The following is an 18,586-nucleotide window of genomic DNA, read 5'->3' on the forward strand; positions in this document are numbered from 1 at the left end:
TGTGATTGAATTGTTTTAGCTTTTGGGTCTGATAGTTGCTACTATGCAATGAGTATAAGTGGTAGTTTCTTCATCCCTATGGAAGGACAAGCTCAAGGTGCTCTGCCTCTGTCTGTGCTTAACTGTTCCACTGTTCCACTTGCCAACGCCTCCCCATTGCTACGCCTGCCAACCTCGAGACCTCGAGATGCAGAAAATAATTGCAGAGAATGTCAGGTCAACTGAAGCATGTAAATAACTGCATTTCAACTGACAGCTCATTTGAATGGAGAATAGCTGGCCTCTAGCTGGCCTCCAGGAGCTGTAGAGCATTACTTTTGACCAAGACCCATGTGGCTCTGGTCAAAAGTAGTGCACTATATAGGGAATAGGGTGCCATTTAGTACGCAGCCAGGGTCTGGGTGGGAAAAATAGAAGAAGAAAAACATCCTGTGGAGTGAGTGAAAGGAGGAGAAATAAAGTGATGCATCAATGCATTTCAAACGGTATAATGAAAACAGCTAACAGTTCATATTCTGAGAATATTTCAAATGGAATGTGTTCCAGAGAGTCACGTGCAGCTGACAACAACAAAGAGAGAGAGAGAGAGAGAGAGAGAGAGAGAGAGAGAGAGAGAGAGAGAGAGAGAGAGAGAGAGAGAGAGAGAGAGAGAGAGAGAGAGAGAGAGAGAGAGAGAGAGAGAGAGAGAGAGAGAGAGAGAGAGAGAGAGAGAGACTAAATCCATTCTTCTTCTTTTCTATCAATCCACAGCACGGAGACAACAACCTGCCAGCCACTCAAAGCCGATGAGAGAAAAGGGGAAGTAGCGGACACCAAGGTGGACACAACCACAGACAGAAATGGATGCATTAGAGACATAGGACGACACAAACATAGCAGCTATCATCGGACGCGGTGGTGAGTGCCTCTCTGTCTTGCAGTCGCAGCTCCACCAAATAAATGACTGGATTGTACAAGCATTGCTTCAGCGTAGCTTGTATGGGGGCTCAATTTCAATTTGGGATTGGGGGGGGGGTGATCAATTTCAATTTCAAGCACTTGCCACTTCTATTTCAGCATTTCAAATGGTGAAGAAGGGAAGTCTTTGAAGGTGAACGGTCTTTGTAGATGATAAGGAGGTTTGAGAATTAAACATTTGCCTTCCACTTTTTACACTATTATCCAGCTTTCTTTGGCACAAACGTTTGAACAGCCTTGTTTGTGATCAAGTGTTGCATGGGGGATAAAGCTACGAATATCCAGAATACACCTTGGGGGATTCTCTCCCTGTCTACGTCCCAAAGGGCATGCTATTCCTTACATGTTGCACTACTTTTGACCAAAAGAAGTGTATTATATAGGGAATAAGGTTTGATTTGGGACACAGACCCAGACTCTCTCTGAAGACAGAGGTAATCTCAGCTTCCTGGTGCGTCGTGCTGAGAGGGACGTAAACAGTGTTATCAGCCCCGGCACAGTGCAAAACACAAAGGTGTTGTGAAATATTTTGAGCACAGTGACTGTTGGTTCTCCCCTTTCATGGACACCCCCTACACGCCCTACCCTCTCTACCCGCCACCATCCAACCCACTAGTTTCCTTTCCTTCACACCTCAAGAATAGTCTGTACCTCCCAAATGGCACCCTATTCACAATAGTGCCCTACTTTTGACCCAGAGCCCAATGGGCCCTATTCAAAAGTGGTGAACTAAATAGGGCAGGGATCATTAACTAGATTCAGCCACGGGACAATTTTTTTATTGTGCGGATGCTCATGGGGCCGGAACATAATAACAAATCATTTGTAGACTGCAAATTGACCGCAAGAAGCCCTAACAGATAAAATATTTGACTAAAACATAATAATTTCAAACCTTGATAACGTTTGTATACGATCACATATATATTTGTATTATGTGTTGCTTAAATTTGGCCCGTGGGACGCCAGTTGGAGAAACCTGATATAGGGAATAGGGTCCCATTTGGGAAGCAGACAGAATCCTTTGCTATGTCATTTTAAGGTGAGAAAATCAATTTGGTCAGATATTTTAAAGCTGGAATAAGTCTTCAGACACCTTCAAAGCCGGCATGGTAATACAGCTGGAGGCGGTAGCCGATATGTAAAACACGGGAGAAGACATCTTAAGTGTTACCGGGATCATAAGCAGTGGAAATCATAGACTGGCTCGTTGAACTTTAAAGAACAGCTGCAGCTGCACTTTGGTTTAAAGCTTAACATAAAGAGAAAAAGTAGTCTCTGATGTGCTTCTGACGATTATGATCACGCTTTTTACACAAGAGAAGCGTATGGATAAAAGCACTTTGTAGGGCTGTGGTTAAGAACTTGACTTTAAAAAGAGCAAACTGTGTTTTGCATAATAACTATGGCCAGGAGTTTGGCCTGGTCAGGAGGACAAACTCCCGGCCCTAGTAACGGCTAATAAAAAGTCTTGGCCTTAGCTATCCCTGCTTCTGTATTGAGTGTTTTTATTGGGCAACCAGGCAGCTATATCATGGCTGTGCATCAATAGCTGACAGGTAGAAATAACACACGGGCAGTCCCAATTCACTTCCAACCCCTTCCCTTGGCCCTAACATTACAATGTTTGCCCATCTGAAGGGTCTGGATAGGTATAAGCAGTGTAGTGATGGTGCTTTCACCATATTGCTTCCACCTTACAGATTTGCATTTAAGGGAAGGGCCAAGTGGAAAGGCTAGGGAGGGAATCTGGACCAGTTGTAAACCGCACCAGTAGTCTGGATAGGTATAAACAGTGTAGTTGTGGACCTCTCACCACATTGCTTCCCGGGAATAGGGAGCGGCTATAAACCTTGCCCTGGCTGTGTGCATCAGTATCTGACAGCTAGAAGTAATGGCCTCCATCAGAGGCCTGTTTATCCCGACTGTGCCCTGAAGGTCAAAGCGCTGAGGAGAAAGGACAGAAGCTAAAACCAAACCTGACACCACAATCATTAGAGTCCCACCCCACAGCACCAGCAAACATCACACAGCGGGGAACAGGGGTAGCCCGGGAACATGCAGGAAATACACAGAGCTATGACGGCAAAACTGCTGACTGACATCGACCAACTTACCTTCGAAAAATCTGTTGTAACAGTGACAGTCTGTGGAAATGAGCTCTAACTGCTGTTATTTCTGTAGATGGCTAGCTAGCTGCTAATGATATACATATAGCTAGCTACAGTTGAAGTTGGAAGTTTACATACACTTAGGTTGGAGTCATTAACTTGTTTTTCAACCACTCCACAAATTTCTTGTTAACAAACTATAGTTTTGGCTAGTCGGTTAGGACATCTACTTTGTGCATGACACAAGTAATTTTTCCAACAATTGATTACAGACAGATTATTTCACTTAGAATTCACTGTATCACAATTCCAGAGGGTCAGAAGTTTACACACACTAAGTTGACTGTGCCTTTAAACAGCTTGGAAAATTCCAGAAAATGATGGCTTTAGAAGCTTCTGATAGGTTAATTGACACCATTTGAGTCAATTGGAGGTGTACCTGTGTATGTATTTCAAGGCCTACCTTCAAACTCAGTGCCTCTTTGCTTGACATCATGGGAAAACCAAAAGAAATCACCCAAGACCTCAGAAAAAAAATGTAGACCTCCACAAGTCTACTTCAACCTTGGGAGCAATTTCCAAACGCCTGAAGGTACCACGTTCATCTGTACAAACAATAGTACGCAAGTATAAACACCATGGGACCACGCAGCCATCATACCGCTCAGGAAGGAGACGCGTTCTGTCTCCTAGAGATGAACGTACTTTGGTGCGAAAAGTGCAAATCAATCCCAGAACAACAGCAAAGGACCTTGTGAAGATGCTGGAGGAAACAGGTACAAAAGTATCTATATCCACAGTAAATCGAGTCCTATATCGACATAACCTGAAAGGCCGCTCAGCAAGGAAGAAGCCACTGCTCCAAAACCGCCATGAAAAGCCAGACTACGGTTTGCAACTGCACATGGGGACAAAGATCGTACTTTTTGAAGAAATGTCCTCTGGTCTGATGAAACAAAAATAGAACTGTTTGGCCATAATGACCATCGTTATGTTTGGAGGAAAAAGGGGGAGGCTTGCAAGCCGAAGAACACCATCCCAACCGTGAATCATGGGGGTGGCAATCATGTTGTGGGGGTGCTTGCTGCAGGAGGGACTGGTGCACTTCACAAAATAGATGGCATCCTGAGGAAGCAAAATTATGTGGATATATTGAAGCAACATCTCAAGACATCAGTCAGGAAGTTAAAGCTTGGTCGCAAATGGGTCTTCCAAATGGACAATGACCCCAAGCATACTTCCAAAGTTGTGGCAAAATGGCTTAAGGACAACAAAGTCAAGGTATTGGAGTGGCCATCACAAAGCCCTGACCTCAATCCTATAGAAAATTTGTGGGCAGAACTGAAAAAGCATGTGCGAGGAAGGAGGCCTATAAACCTGACTCAGTTACACTAGCTCTGTCAGGAGGAATGGGCCAAATTTCACCCAACTTATTGTGGGAAGTTTGTGGAAGGCTACCCAAAGGGTGTGACCCAAGTTAAACAATTTAAAGGCAATGCTACCAAATACTAATTGAGTGTATGTAAACTTCTGACCCACTGGGAATGTGATGAAAGAAATAGAAGCTGAAATAAATAATTCTCTCTATTATTCTGACATTTCAAACAAAGTGATGATCCTAACTGACCTAAGACAGGGAATTGTTACTAGGATTACATGTCAGGAATTGTGAAAAACTGAGTTGAAATGTGTTTGGCTAAGGTGTATGTAAACTTCCGACTTCAACTGTACATTTTGATTAGCTGTTGATCCTCAAGGAAGAAGTAGCTAACGTTGCTTCAGTGGAAGGGAATATGAATTTTTCATCCATCTTTATTTTATTCAATCACCATATCCTCCCCAGTGCCAAACCAGAATTTACACTTAACTACAGGTCTAGGATTAGATTATCAGTCCCCAATCCTAACCTAAACCATACGGTGGATGATAATTAATCTTACTGTGGATCAGTGGTTAAGGTAAACTTTCCTCCTCATTTTTACTACTGAGCGAGATGCAAATGGTTTCTTTCTTCTGCAGGGATGGAGTTAGTGGGAGAGAAGTGTTAATGAGTAACAAAGCTTTCTCATTACCGAGACGGTACTTTGGTTCCTTCCCTATAATCAGCCCTTAATGTATTTCAGCTGCTAATTTTTAATGCTATCCAATGCAGCCTCCAACCGACATCGTTAATTCTGCTGAGACAGACGGCCGCGTTCCATCTACATGTAATGGTGTGTGTGTGCGTTTGTCCGTGTATGTGTGTGTACGCGTGCACGAGTGTACTAAACGGACAGACACAGCAAGGCTTGGCATTCCCGGAGGGAAGGACGGGGAGGTATTGTCTGCCCACATACGTTTTCATCTGAGAGAAGGAACGATATAGACTGCAGTCGGTCACACACAAACACACACACACACACACACACACACACACACACACACACACACACACACACACACAGACACACACACAGACACACACAGACACACAGACTGTGTTGTCATATGATCTAATGGGTTTTCTGCTGGAGTGGCATTTATGCCTCTATCATATCCCTCAGTTGCTCGCTGAGTGCTCTGTTGCATCGCAGCATGATGTTTGGAGCCACTCAGATGCTGTTAGACTACGTGTGTTTACACTATTCAGTAGGTGACGTAAAAGGGAGCTCATTTGTAAATCAACAGTGTTTTGACAAATCTGATCACGCACTTTACATATTTCACATCTATACGGAACAAAAATATAAACGCAACGTGTAACAGTTTCAAAGATTATATACATCTGTTGGTCACAGAGAAGGGGCGTGGATAAAAAACAAAACAGGAAGTATCTGGTGTGACCAGCATTTGCATCATGCAGCACAACACATCTCCTTCACATAGAGTTGATTAGGCTGTTGATTGTGGCCTGTGGAATGTTGTCCCACTCCTCTTCAATGGCTGTGCGAAGTTGCTGGATATTGGCGGAAACTGGCACAGATCCTTGTTGATAGGGCCATGCATTATCATGCTGAAACATGAGGTGATGGTGGGGGATGAATGGCACGACAATGGGCCTTAGGATCTCGTCAAGGTATCTCTGTGCATTCAAATTGCCATTGCTAAAATGCAATTGTGTTTGTTGTCCGTAGCGTATGCCTGCCCATACCATAACCCCACCGCCACCATGGGGCACTCTGTTCACATGGTTGACATCAGTAAACTGCTTGCCCACACAATGCCATACATGGTTGTGAGGCTGATTGGACGTACTGACAAATTCTCTAAAATGACATTGGAGGCGCCTTATGGTAGAGAAATTAACATTAAATTATCTGGTTACAGCTCTGGTGGACATTCCTGCCGTCAGCATACCAAATGCACACTGCCTCAAAACTTGACACCTGTGGCATTGTGTTGTGTGACAAAAGTTCAAATTTTAGAGTGGCCTTTTATTGTCCCCAGCACAAGGTGCACCTGTGTAATGATCATGCTGTTTAATCAGCTCCTTGATATGCCACACCTGTCAGGAGGATGGACTATCTTGGAAAAGGAGAAATGCTCACTAACAGGGATGTAAACAAATTTGTTCACAACATTTTAGAGAAATATATTTTTTGTGTGTATGGAATTGTGTTGGCAAATGGGCATGTATGCGTACGTGCCTGCGTCTGTGTGTGTGTTTGTGTGTGTGTGTGTCTGTGCCTGTGCGTGATTAACAGTGACTCACCTGTGACTGCAGTCTCTCTCAGCTCCACCTTGTTTGCCAGAAATATTTACGACAGCGAGTCCTACATAATTTAACCATCTAATTTCATCTCCTCCAGACACCCAGATAATGCTCATTTTCTACCTCATTATTGAAGCCAAGGCAAGGCTGCCCAAATAAATTGCAGTTAAAGGCCCTTTCCTTGGCATCTCTCTCTGTCTCACGCTTCTCTCTATCGCTCTCTCACAATTCCTCCCTTCTTTACCGTCTCTCCCTCTCTCTATATTTCTCTCTCACTCCCTCCCCCTCTCCCTCCCTTCTACCATCTACCTCTGTCTCTACCTGAAAGGCCAATTTAAGGAGTCTGTAGTGCTTAAAAGGGCCTCGTCGCCCTGATGCATTAGCCATTTGCAGAGAGCAAATGAAGTGGACCTTTCAGGAGCATTCATCCTGAGAGGCAGATGGTCTCCGACAACAGTTCCATCTTTATTGACTAATTAAAAGGCTCTGGGTGGAAAGACAATGACTAGGGGAGAGAGAGAGAGAGAGAGAGAGACTACTTGGCTGGAGATAGAGAGGGAGGGGGAGGGAGAAAGGGTGTGAGGTGGAGAGGAGGGTGGGTGAGAGGGAGGAAAAGAGAGTGAAAGAGCAAGAGAGAGAGTGAGCGGGAGAGGGAAAAAGAGGGGATAGAGTGAGAAAGGGAGGGAAAGCGAGATACATTTATTTGAGAGAGAGCTAAGTAGAGAGAGCGAGGGGGGGGGGGGCTATGCCATGCCTGTAAGGTCCTGGCAGGAATGTAAAGCTCAGAATCCATCAGGGCTAAAAAGGTACTACTCCCTAACTTAATTGATTGCTTTGGGCTCTGGAAGTTGTCAAGTTGTAATACCCCGTTCGGCCACATTTTTTTTGTGCCACTAGTCTTGACTGCTGAGGAGTGCTGTGGCTATGACTGAACTTTGTGTTTACTTAAAAATCAAATTTGACATCATAATGTGCTACCAAATAAAATATTTTTGACATTCCTGTACATGACCATGAAAATAGTGCATTGGCAATGCTGTCATCACTAAATATTTACTATGTCAACAATCCCTGTCTCCTGTCTCTCTGTCTCCTGTTCCAGTGTGTCATTTGATGACGATCTCTCCCCTTGGCCCCACGCTCCCAAAGGGAAGAAAAAGAAAAGGAAATCGGAGAGAAAGAGGAAGAGGAAAAGGTCCGTACATAAAAGGAACCAGCACTCTGGTGGCCTGGTGGAAGGGTCTATTGTTGTACGTGTGTGTTTGTACGTGTGTGTTTGTACGTGTGTGTTTGTACGTGTGTGTTTGTACGTGTGTGTTTGTACGTGTGTGGTCATAACTGTTTATGTGGTTTTTGTCATAGGTCTCCGTCCTACAGCCTGTCACCAGTGAGGAAGAAGAAGAAGAAGAAGAAGAAGAAGAAGAAGAAGAGCTCTAAGAAATGCAAACGCCACAGGTAGCTACTTTCTATGGAATGTTGTTGTTGATCTGTATTGAAATTAGTATCTTTGGTCTTTTTCACCAGAAGACAGCATGAGCCCGGCATGCAAGATTACTTTGGCAAACCCTATAAAATGTATAATATGAGGTTTGAGTGAAGCAGAAGTTTCAGTGGTATGCTGTTCTGTCAAAGAAATGGATGAACACACATGAAAGTGTCAACAACAACGTTTTGTTTTTGTTTCTCTTTTCCAGGTACACCTCTAAAAAGACAAAGCACAGCTCTTCAAGCTTGAAACATAAGAGGAAGGGTGATCGAAAGCACAAAAAAAGGTTGGTTGATGTCATTTTCCATCAATTCAGAGCTTTAGATTCATGTCGAGAAGCAACTAGTATGGACGAAACTGCACTGATTTTGTGTTCTGAAGCTGAAAGCACCCACTCTGAAAGCGAAAAACACGATTGAAAGCACGAAACACAATGAAAGAGGAAAATTTACCAAAAGAGAGTAAAAGAAACCAATTTCACGCTATGAACCGACAACATTTATAATTCTGCTGCAGTGAGCAAAGCAGAGCCGAGCATCGTTGCTGAACATAGAACGAGATTCAGACGGTGTGACTGCTTACAGAATGTCAGACCACTGCCTTCCATATATATATACTTTCCATCTCCTTTTTTATCTTGCTCTCACTTCTTTCTTTTTCTTTTGTCCTTTTTCCACCACAATATTTTGTCTTCTTTATATGAAATATATTGATTTGGTGCCAGTAATCAGGGAAGCAGAATACGGAGGAGTAAGCAAGTGCAATATCCATCACAGCAACGTTTGGCCATTTCTTCCTTACTAAGAAAATACTCATTCCCTGGTCTCTCTTCTCTCCTCTCATTTACTCTTCCAGCTCACGGAGTCACACGAAGCGGAGACGACACGACCGGAGGTCAGAGTCAGAGAGTTCCACCTGGCGCTCCTCCAGCACCGAGAGCAGGTAAGGCCTAGCCTCAACACTGCGACAGAAGCTGCCATTTATCTTTTCAGCCCCGGGCATCCTGCCTTGTCTGGTCTGGTCATGCCACAGTGATGACTAATAGGCCAGAGGTGACTGTCTGATCATAGGAACGAGTAACGGGTGTAGCGGTAGCCTCCTTATCACATCTTCACAGGAAATGGCTGGGAAACGTCATCCACAGATCGATGCCCACTCAATTAGAGTGACATACGGCCAGATCGCTGTGTTGCGGTGGCGCTGATAGAGTTTGATGGATTTGGTGGATTAATATTGCAGTTGGTGTGGACTAGAGTTCCGATTTTGAGGTGATTGGTTAGGTGAAAGGATAGGTTCTAAATGATTTGGGAGAGCAGTTTAGTTTTTGCATTTGACTCTTCCATTAGTTTGTAGCCTTCGTTAAGTTTCAATATGACTGTAGTCTGACAATAAATCATTTCATTTTCATCATCTGAATCCTCAAAGACAGACCGAACAATTATATTAGACCTCCCTTAGTGTCACCTCTGCACTACAATAATTAACTCATCATCTGACATAATCCACTCTTTCATACATACACCCCTCATTCATTAATGAATTAATGAATTCATCCATTCATTCTCTCATTCATTCACACTAGTAACATGGGGAGACAGAATTGAGAGCCAAAGGTTTCAAATTGAAATAATCTTAAACCAGAGATGATTGCTTTTAAATCCCTTCTGGATCTCTCCATTATTGGGAGTTTCCCTGCGATATTCAGCAGAGGAAATCATTACTGAAATTGAATAGCGGCAAGCTTTACGCCGACCGACCGTGTTCCACTGAAAGGTGCCGAGAGTCTGTTTGCGTCGCAAATGGCACCCTATACCCTTTATAGTGCACAACGTTTGACCCCATATAGTGCACTACTATATAGGGAATAGGGTGCCATTTGGGATACATCCTCTGTCGTAGGGGGAGACAAGGGGGGAACAATCAGAATCATTTTCAATACCCAGGGATTCCATACCAACTGTCCCCTGGAAAACGATTATACACCAACTGCATTTCAGAACTGTATAATTATTTTGGAATTGTATAACTGTCAGGTCCACCAATAAAACCCCACTGAGTTCTCCAGGATCGTGTTCACAGCTCTAGCTCTAGCTAGTTTTGAAATGTGAAATGCCATGGTTTGGCAAGGCTGGCTGTGTAAGTTCTCCTTCCCCTTAGCTCGGGTGGTGGCAGTATCTGTGCTAGCAGTGTTTGCCCGTATCGGAGGGTAAGGCTATATATCAACCCGGTTTGTCTGAGCTCTGCCAAGCCGACACACACACGCACACACACACAAGCTGCTGCAGGCATTAGTCTGTAATCAGATAAGGGTTGATCCCTGTTCAGCCTTAGATCACATTCACTATGAGGCTGATGCCTGGTTCTCCTGTACAGTCTGGGGTATATCCTGAGCTGGCCCTCTGTCCCCCTGTCCCTACACAGTTTTTCCAATGGCAAAGTAGACCATAACCAGTTAGAACATCATTTTGGTTGGTTGGTGAAACAACTTTCATCACAATATGAGGGGAAATTGCATTTGAAGTCAATTTGAATACAGTTGTTCAAACAGTAAACATTGACCTAGTGAATACATGAGGCCAAATGTGTATTCTCAACGCTGCACAATAAGTGCTATTTTGAGTAAACGGTTTTGTCCCAACCTATCCCTAACACGCACAGATGCCAATTTTGTCCAGACAATTGTGGCCAGAAAATACTGTCAGCTGGCAAGCAAGTGTTGCTTGATTTGTAGACTATGATGAAGTAGTGAGGTTTTTACTCCTTAAAATCTGTGTCCACAGCCATCATCTGCACAAATCAGTGAATCACCCTGTGTTGGGAGGCCTAGCTGCCCAGAGGGAGGACCCTAGTACAGCGCACCTGGACCACAGAGCGTTTGAGTGGGGGTCCGCCGCCAAGTCAGTCTGTAAAACGACTCCAATCTTTCGCTCCGTCCTTTCTACTGGCACCGTAAGTGTTCATCGGGATTCTGAGCCTTAACAAATGTACCAGTGGTGTAGTTTTATTACTCTATTAAGGCCATGTAAAACTGCCTCCTTATCTCAAAAACATTCGGTGAATTTATAACAAAGCAACTGGACCGTGTCCTTTCCCAAGATCAAAAATGGCTACCAGAAATACTGTGCTGTATAAAAACACGCATATAGCACAGATATGCATTGTATTTTTGGAAGATATGGTCTTTCGAATTCAATTTTGGTCCTTTGTGGGTGAATTCCAATCACTTCAGAATCAAATAGATTTTACATGGCCTGTCTGAATCATGTTGTTTCCTTACCTCTTTTCTATGACCGCCACGTTTAGCGGTAAGGTCATCTGTTCTTGTTTTTCCATTTTATCTAACCAACACCATCAAATAAATACCAAAATAGCAGAAACAGTACCCGAGGAACTTGCTGGAGGTAGGCAGATATTGATAATGTGCCGAGGATGCATTCCAGCTCTTTTGTGAAAAGCTAATGGGGCAAGAGTGAGAGGAAATGATCAGCACATTGACTGCAGGCAAGATTACAACACATACTGTAGCAGTTAATTTGTTCTTGAATTCAGCTGTTTTTCCTGAGCTCAAGCCCATCACTAATTGTTGTCATCAAAACAATACTCTTATTGACTGTTTACGAATTGCTATTGGCCCTGCACTGTAGCAGTATTAGAAACTATGTCTTGGGTGATAGTAGTTGATCAGGTATTTCAGATCCGAAATAGGAGGTTGGCAACATCTAACTTTGCCAAGTGGCGTTTCTCTCTTTTATTGCTTGAAACTGCTTGGATTTGAAACCCAGCTCAGCACCGTCCGTTCGTTGACTCATTGTCTCATGCTTGCTGAGGCATGAAATACATTCCATTTCTCTCCAGTGATCATTAAATTATGCTAATTACACCCCAGATTTTTTTTACATCACAAACCACAGGTTTTGTAATTTAAATGTAATAAACTAGGCCTACGTTGATGCATGCTTTGTATTCTAAACTCAAACCTTTTTTCTGAGAGGGGTTTCTACAATTGGTTATCTAATATAATTGTACTATGTTTATCACTTTTTGTATTCATTTTATACAGGATTTAATTGAATTAAAGTAATATTGTTGCAGGAACCTATATAAACTAACTCTTTCATAGAATTTATTTTCACAGGTTTTAAGTGAATGAATCATCAGTGAAAGTATAGTCCTTTCTGTAGTTATATCAAAAGGAACAGAAATTAACTATTTCATAATTGGTCTTGACCATTCATTATTTGCTGGGGGCAAACTTCGGAACAATCTTTTGAAAGTTATTAGAGCAATGCATGATGGTCAATGGTGTTCTACACTGCATTTTTTTGTGTCCCACATTTGTTTATATAAAAAACTAAGCCGTTAACAACCCAATATTGTTAACCAACCAGGTTGACACTGAAATACTCAGTATAATAGTAGCCTTACGTTTTTTTTTGTTTTTTTTATTAATGCAAATACTGTTTTATATGCTTGTTTTCGCTTATGTTGAATGATTAAAGCACTGCACAGAGGTGCAGAATTTTGTTATTTTTATTAAAATGTCCAGGAAAGCATTTTGTCTTCATAACAGATCCTAATGAAGCTAAACTATGTGGGTATTAGGAAGATTGAGGAACAAGATTGGATAGATTGAAGCATATTTGTCTGTAGCCTGTGACGGATGGTTTGGTTTTGATGTTTCCCCTGGGGTTTTCAGTTTTAATCTGGTCTGATGTTGCAGACCGGGGACTCGATTATCTGAAAAAGCCTTAGGGCAGTCAGAGTTTAAGTAATCTACTACAAATTATTTGCAATTGATAGGTAAAGAGAGATTATAATCTGTTTGGAGGGAATTTAGTTTCGCTAAACATTCAATCATTTAGTATCTTATTTCACATGAGTTTCGTTCCGCAGGAAAACATTTCTAGCATTCCTGTATAGTCCTCAGTGACAAGCAACCACTCTTGCTATTTTAGAGTAAAACGAACTCACTTACTTTAGTAAAAAAAAAATGAAAAAGCTACAGTGTAGTTTACAAAGTTGGTTTGAATACCTATTCTAAAGTAGATTCAGTTTGTAATAAAAGGCCTTACAGACGTGCGGTGTAACTATTCCAGATTGAGTGCATGATAGAAACTTGTTATGGGCTTCTAGTCCCAAGAAAACTCCTAACCAATCACACTTAAGGGAAGAAAAAGGACCATGCCAATAACAGTCTAACTGGCTCTGGGTTTGAAGAGAGGGTTGTTGTCTTTTTCTTGCAATTTACAACTCTAATGATGCACTTATGTTGCCCGCTCTTCCCTTTTTCTTACACCTTACCTACTTAAGGAGGAAATCTTGATTGGTAAGTCGATGCTATCCGCAGACGTAGGGATTTACTGTACCTAGGGTTCGCTGCAGGGTAATTATTTTCTTCTTGCAGGGAAAAAGCACAATCATCTGTCCTATTCTGAGGGCTTTCTTAGTTAGACTGATGGGATATCTCTTTGTCTGCAATCCTTTTCATTTCTACATAATACCCATTTTGTGATGTTTGTTCAATGTTCTATAAAACAGGCTTTGTAATGGGGCTATTGTTTTTTGTTATTTTCTTCTTCTTCTTTCTTTTTCTCTCAGTCGACTTGGCTAAAGCCGTTGGTAGTTTTATTCACACATTAGTTTCTCTCTTTCTTTTGCGTTCTTTTGTTCTTCCTTTCATATGTTTGTTTTAGTTCCAAATTAATTTACTTTAAACCTTTTTTGTTAATTTATTTATATTTGGTTCAGTTTTGTTTTTCTTTCCAACTTATTTGCATGCCACAAATTTGCATGACGTCTTTAATCTTTCCAAGTTCTCTGTCCCAAAATAATAATTTATTCTCTGTGTTTTGAAGGGAAATACGTGCCTTTGTAGAGTATCACAGTGCATCGTACAGGTAATTGCTTGAACCTATCCAAAACATCTCTAGAAGTAAAGCAATATCCTCTTTCTGTCTGTTTACAGGTCTTGCAGTCAAAACCTGGCAGTGAGGTTTTAAACACGACAGTGGTTCACCATCACACTCTGACCAATCAGAGCAAAGGACCACAGGACTACGATTCCGGGAATGACACGTCTTCACCACCGTCGACCAAAACCAGCATTTCACGGACAAACGTCATCGGTGACAAAAAGGTCTTGTGTCAAGCGCCGGCTTCCCCAGAGAAGCTGAAGTTTACAGATGGCGATAACGCATCCGACTCTGGGAACTCTGTGACCAGCTATGCTTCCCTGTGTAAACCTCTGCATGTGGAAGGTGGTTTGTCTACTCCCATTTTCAATGGGAACGGCAAGAGGTGGGCTTCCTATCTTTGAGGAATATCATACTGTAGATGACGTAAAGTGATGCTTGAAGTCAAAGATCAGAAATGTTCCTTAATTTAAGCCAGCCATGTACATACTGTAAGGAGGACATCAACATATTTTTACAATTGCAGCAGAAATTGATACATTGGTGTAATTCCACTGTTATCGTTGCAGTGAGCCGGTAACAACCTCAGTATGTGGGGCCAGGGTGGGGAGACTTCAGAAGACAGTCTCTTCTCGCTCTCCTTTGAGGATGGTGGCCTCTTCGCGTAAGCGGACTAGAACCAACTCGTCGAGCAGCAGAAGTAGATCCTCAGGGAGCTCAAGACATTCCGGACGCTACTCTCGAAGCCGATCACTGTCATCTGCCAGGTTGGTTTCATTCAGGTTTTAATGTTCTAATGTACTTCACTGATACCTTAAGCAGCCACTTGAAATATGTGGGCTTCGCTGAGCACCGTTGAAGTAAATCTGTTCTGCTTGTTTTAAGGTCGTACTCCCGTTCACCAAGCTACTTGGCTGGTTTGAGAAGGAAAGGTAGTGAAGGCAGTGGAAGGTCCAGAAGAAGCTACTCCAGATACAGTAAAGAGAGGTAAAATATGTTTCACCTATCTACTTGCTCCACTAACTACTTCTGGCATAATGATAGCAGGATGTGCAAGTGTCGTGGGTTTAAAATGTGTCTGAATTACAGAATTGCTTATGAGTGATGCCTTACTGTGCTTCTTTTGCATCTAACATAGGATTCGAGAGAAGAAGAGGGACCCCAGCTCCTGTGAGAAGGATGTGAAGCACAGCAGTCAGAAGCGAAGCGGGAAGAGGCATAGACGCAGGTCCTACTCTCCAATGAGGAAAAGGAGGAGAGATTCACCCAGTCACCTGGAAGCCCGGAGGATAACTAGGTATCCTTTTCGCTTTCTCTCTGATACACATTCACATTTCTTACAATACATGCATTCTTTCATTCGTGCACCGTAACTCTTTTATTTGACTTTGTATCAACTTATTTACTCAAACCACAAACTCAACAATGGTTTTCCCGCAGCAGAGTCCCTCTTCTTTTAACCTTCGACAATGGCCTCCAGTTTGTCTAAGAGACTTTTGGCGGACTGTGCTGTGAAAAGAAGGCCATTTACCTGCTACATTTTCTACTAGTCTAAACAAGCTACAATGGATAAAGCGAGACAGCTCAATGAAACAGTTGTGCTCATGATTATGCATTGAAATGTTCCAGGCGTAATGTTGTTTTAAGGTGTGACAGTAATGCTATATCTTAAAGAAGTTTATCCTGACATGAACACGAGCTGAAATACAATTTTGTGAAGAAAGTGTAACATAGCAATCCAGGCATGAATACTTAGGCCCCTTGTACTGTATGTTAACAATACGGTATGGTTTGGCATCAATATCCAATTGTTTTTTTTGTTTTTCTTTACTTTATCTGCAATTGATTGCTTTGGGACTTAAATTACTTACTCTTCATGTATTGATTCACACATTCTCTTCAATGCTAACCATACCTCCCTGATTTCCCATAGTGCCAGGAAGAGGCCCATCCCCTACTTCCGGCCCAGTCCTTCATCCAGCAGTCGCTCTACCAGTGTATCCTCTTGGAGCAGCCTCTTCACACGGAGTCGCAGCCCTAGGTCCAGTCCTGGCCTCTGCCTCAGTAGTTCAAGGAGTAGGAGTAGGAGCAGGAGCCGAGGAAGAAGTAGGAGTAGGAGCTACTTCTCCTACCGGAGCTACAGTCGCAGCTCCTCTTGGAACTCCATCTTTGGTCGCCGGAACCGCAGTCAGAGCCGGAGTCGCAGCTATGACTCGTTGGACGGTTACAGCAAGGGCAAGAACCGGCACTGAGTTTTTAACAGACTGAGGAGGTTACAGAGGAGACTGCATTATCATTTCCCAATCTCCCAGTGGAAGTATGAGGTAATGTTTTCATCTCTTTGCGTCTTTTTTGTGTTAGATGCCTGAGCCAGTCCCTTCAAGTAAGTGTATTTTTTTGTGTCATTATTTGTTCAACAATGTCTTGAATAGAGGCAGTTGTCTTGTCCGTAATGTATTGAAGACAGAAACCACTGGAAATAGATTGTTTGTTTTCTTTGGTTCGTTTTTTTCAGTCCACTGTGTCCTCGTCATGCATTAGCATTCAAAATGGCCAGAGACTGTTTTTCCTTGTGACACTCTTCCTCTGATGTCTGTGTCTGAAACGAAGGATGGAGGAGCATTGTTCAATTGAACCCTCTGATAAACTCTTATTTTATAACAACTCTTAAGTTTCTGACCATTTCAGATCTGGGATGTGCACTTCAAAGTTGTTTTGGGGACAGAGGGAGGGTGAGAGCGAGGGCTTTTCAGGAACATAGGAAAAGGTGTATTGCTTCTCTGATCTCAGCTCTTAACAATGTGGAGCAAACACATGCCTCTGAGAAATGATGAGAAGGGGGAGGAAGAGGAGGAGGAGGAAGTCCCGATGACAAACAAACTGCCTATCAGCTCAGATTTATTTATCCTCTATTCAAGTGGAAAACAATTTAAATGTAATTCCTTATAAGATGATGGTGAATGATCAAACCACTGCACAGAAGGGCTGAAAAAGTGGGTTTTCATAAAAATGTCTGTCTTCATAACAACTCCTCTAGTGAAGCTAAACTATGTGAGTTTACAAAATAGATTTTTTTACACTGTTTTAGTAGCTGCTAGGTTGTCATATTTATTTATCTAGATAGTTATTTATTAATTAAAATATGTATTTATTTATTTATTCAAATGATCTGTGTTCTATTTATTTTATCATTTTGAATGAAACTTGAATAAGAGTGCAATGAGAGAGTGTTCAACTGTTTTACTTTTCAGCATATGTTTGACAGAGAGGAGATTCACTATTGGATAAATCTGTTATTTTGTTATTCAGATTTTTTGTGTAACGGTCCCAAATTGCACTGTTCAATAATGTGTTTGGTATTTCAGAAGCAGAATCAAACACATACCTCACCTGTCTTGTTTGCATAGTCCGCCCACCAAAGGTCAAGTTTGGAAACACACATTTTTGTGTCATGCATATTTATAACGTGTTTACAGTAATATTTATGCTTTCGTGTTGCCTCTCAGCAATGGTCTATGTTTCTATGCAATGCCATTATATTGCTGGGTTTATACAATTATGAGTATGTTGCGATTTAAATTTAAAAAAAATCCCATTCAAACTCTACAATGGACAGTCTGATTCTAGCCCATGTGCCAGTCTGTTTGTGCTATCATGCCAACTCACTGTCACCCATTGACAGTAACAGAGTTGGCAAGCGAACAAGCAGATCTGGAACAAGGCTAGTCTGACTTTGCACAATAGACAATGTAATAGCATATCGATACAAACAATGTTACTTTACTTCACTCCATCTCAACTATTCATTCCTCTGTTCTCTTTTGGGGAGAATGCTATTTCTTCAGAGGCTATGCTATAAATAGCCACATCAACAGAGATGACAGAAAAAGCAAATAGGAAAGTACTAAAAGCCTGTGTGGCAGACTTTTAGCCTCAATGGATACTCCCATATACTCTTTCAAGGAGATCTATGTGGGTAGATTAAGCAAAAAAAAAATGAAAACATTAGCATTTAGAATAACTGTCTTTGCCCTTATGTTTAATTTCTCCATTAGGTCCAATCTATCACCCTGTCTATCTACGTTCAGAATCTGCTCCTGCTCCGGGTCTGCTCTCTATGCATTGTACATATAACAGTCTGAAGTTATTTATCTGAAGGTTCAGAAACTTGTCCAAAGGTTTGGAGAGCTTGGAAGGAAGATGATGACACAAGAGTTCGACAACCCATTTGACATATTCTACTGATGACATGCTTTTGCGGTAGTGCTGAGTGATTGACCGAAATGTAGGTTTATTTTCATTTTTTTAAATAACTAATTGATCAATGTCAGTTCAATTGTTTTAATTGCTTTTATTTCCATTTTTTTCCCCTGTGTGCTCAAAGTGTGGTTTGTGCCGTTTCTCTAGAGATTTCTATCTGGGAGATGTT

At 42.0% G+C, this 18,586-nt stretch overlaps 1 protein-coding gene across 1 annotated transcript in view; it reads left to right on the forward strand.

Annotated features, from left to right (window-relative positions):
• The window catches only part of srrm4 (serine/arginine repetitive matrix 4), a 39,333-nt gene extending 22,924 nt beyond the window's left edge, over positions 1-16,409 (forward strand). Inside the window, exons 2-10 of the mRNA XM_038998559.1 lie at positions 7,862-7,954; positions 8,122-8,214; positions 8,454-8,531; positions 9,101-9,187; positions 11,026-11,194; positions 14,211-14,542; positions 14,727-14,924; positions 15,296-15,454; positions 16,091-16,409. Of these exons, the coding sequence (XP_038854487.1) occupies positions 7,862-7,954; positions 8,122-8,214; positions 8,454-8,531; positions 9,101-9,187; positions 11,026-11,194; positions 14,211-14,542; positions 14,727-14,924; positions 15,296-15,454; positions 16,091-16,409 (1,528 nt within the window). The remainder of the gene's footprint in view (positions 1-7,861; positions 7,955-8,121; positions 8,215-8,453; positions 8,532-9,100; positions 9,188-11,025; positions 11,195-14,210; positions 14,543-14,726; positions 14,925-15,295; positions 15,455-16,090) is intronic.
• The last annotated feature ends 2,177 nt before the right edge of the window (positions 16,410-18,586 follow it).

This window comes from Salvelinus namaycush, chromosome 1 (assembly GCF_016432855.1).
Source record: "Salvelinus namaycush isolate Seneca chromosome 1, SaNama_1.0, whole genome shotgun sequence".
Classification (NCBI taxonomy): Eukaryota; Metazoa; Chordata; class Actinopteri; order Salmoniformes; family Salmonidae; genus Salvelinus; species Salvelinus namaycush.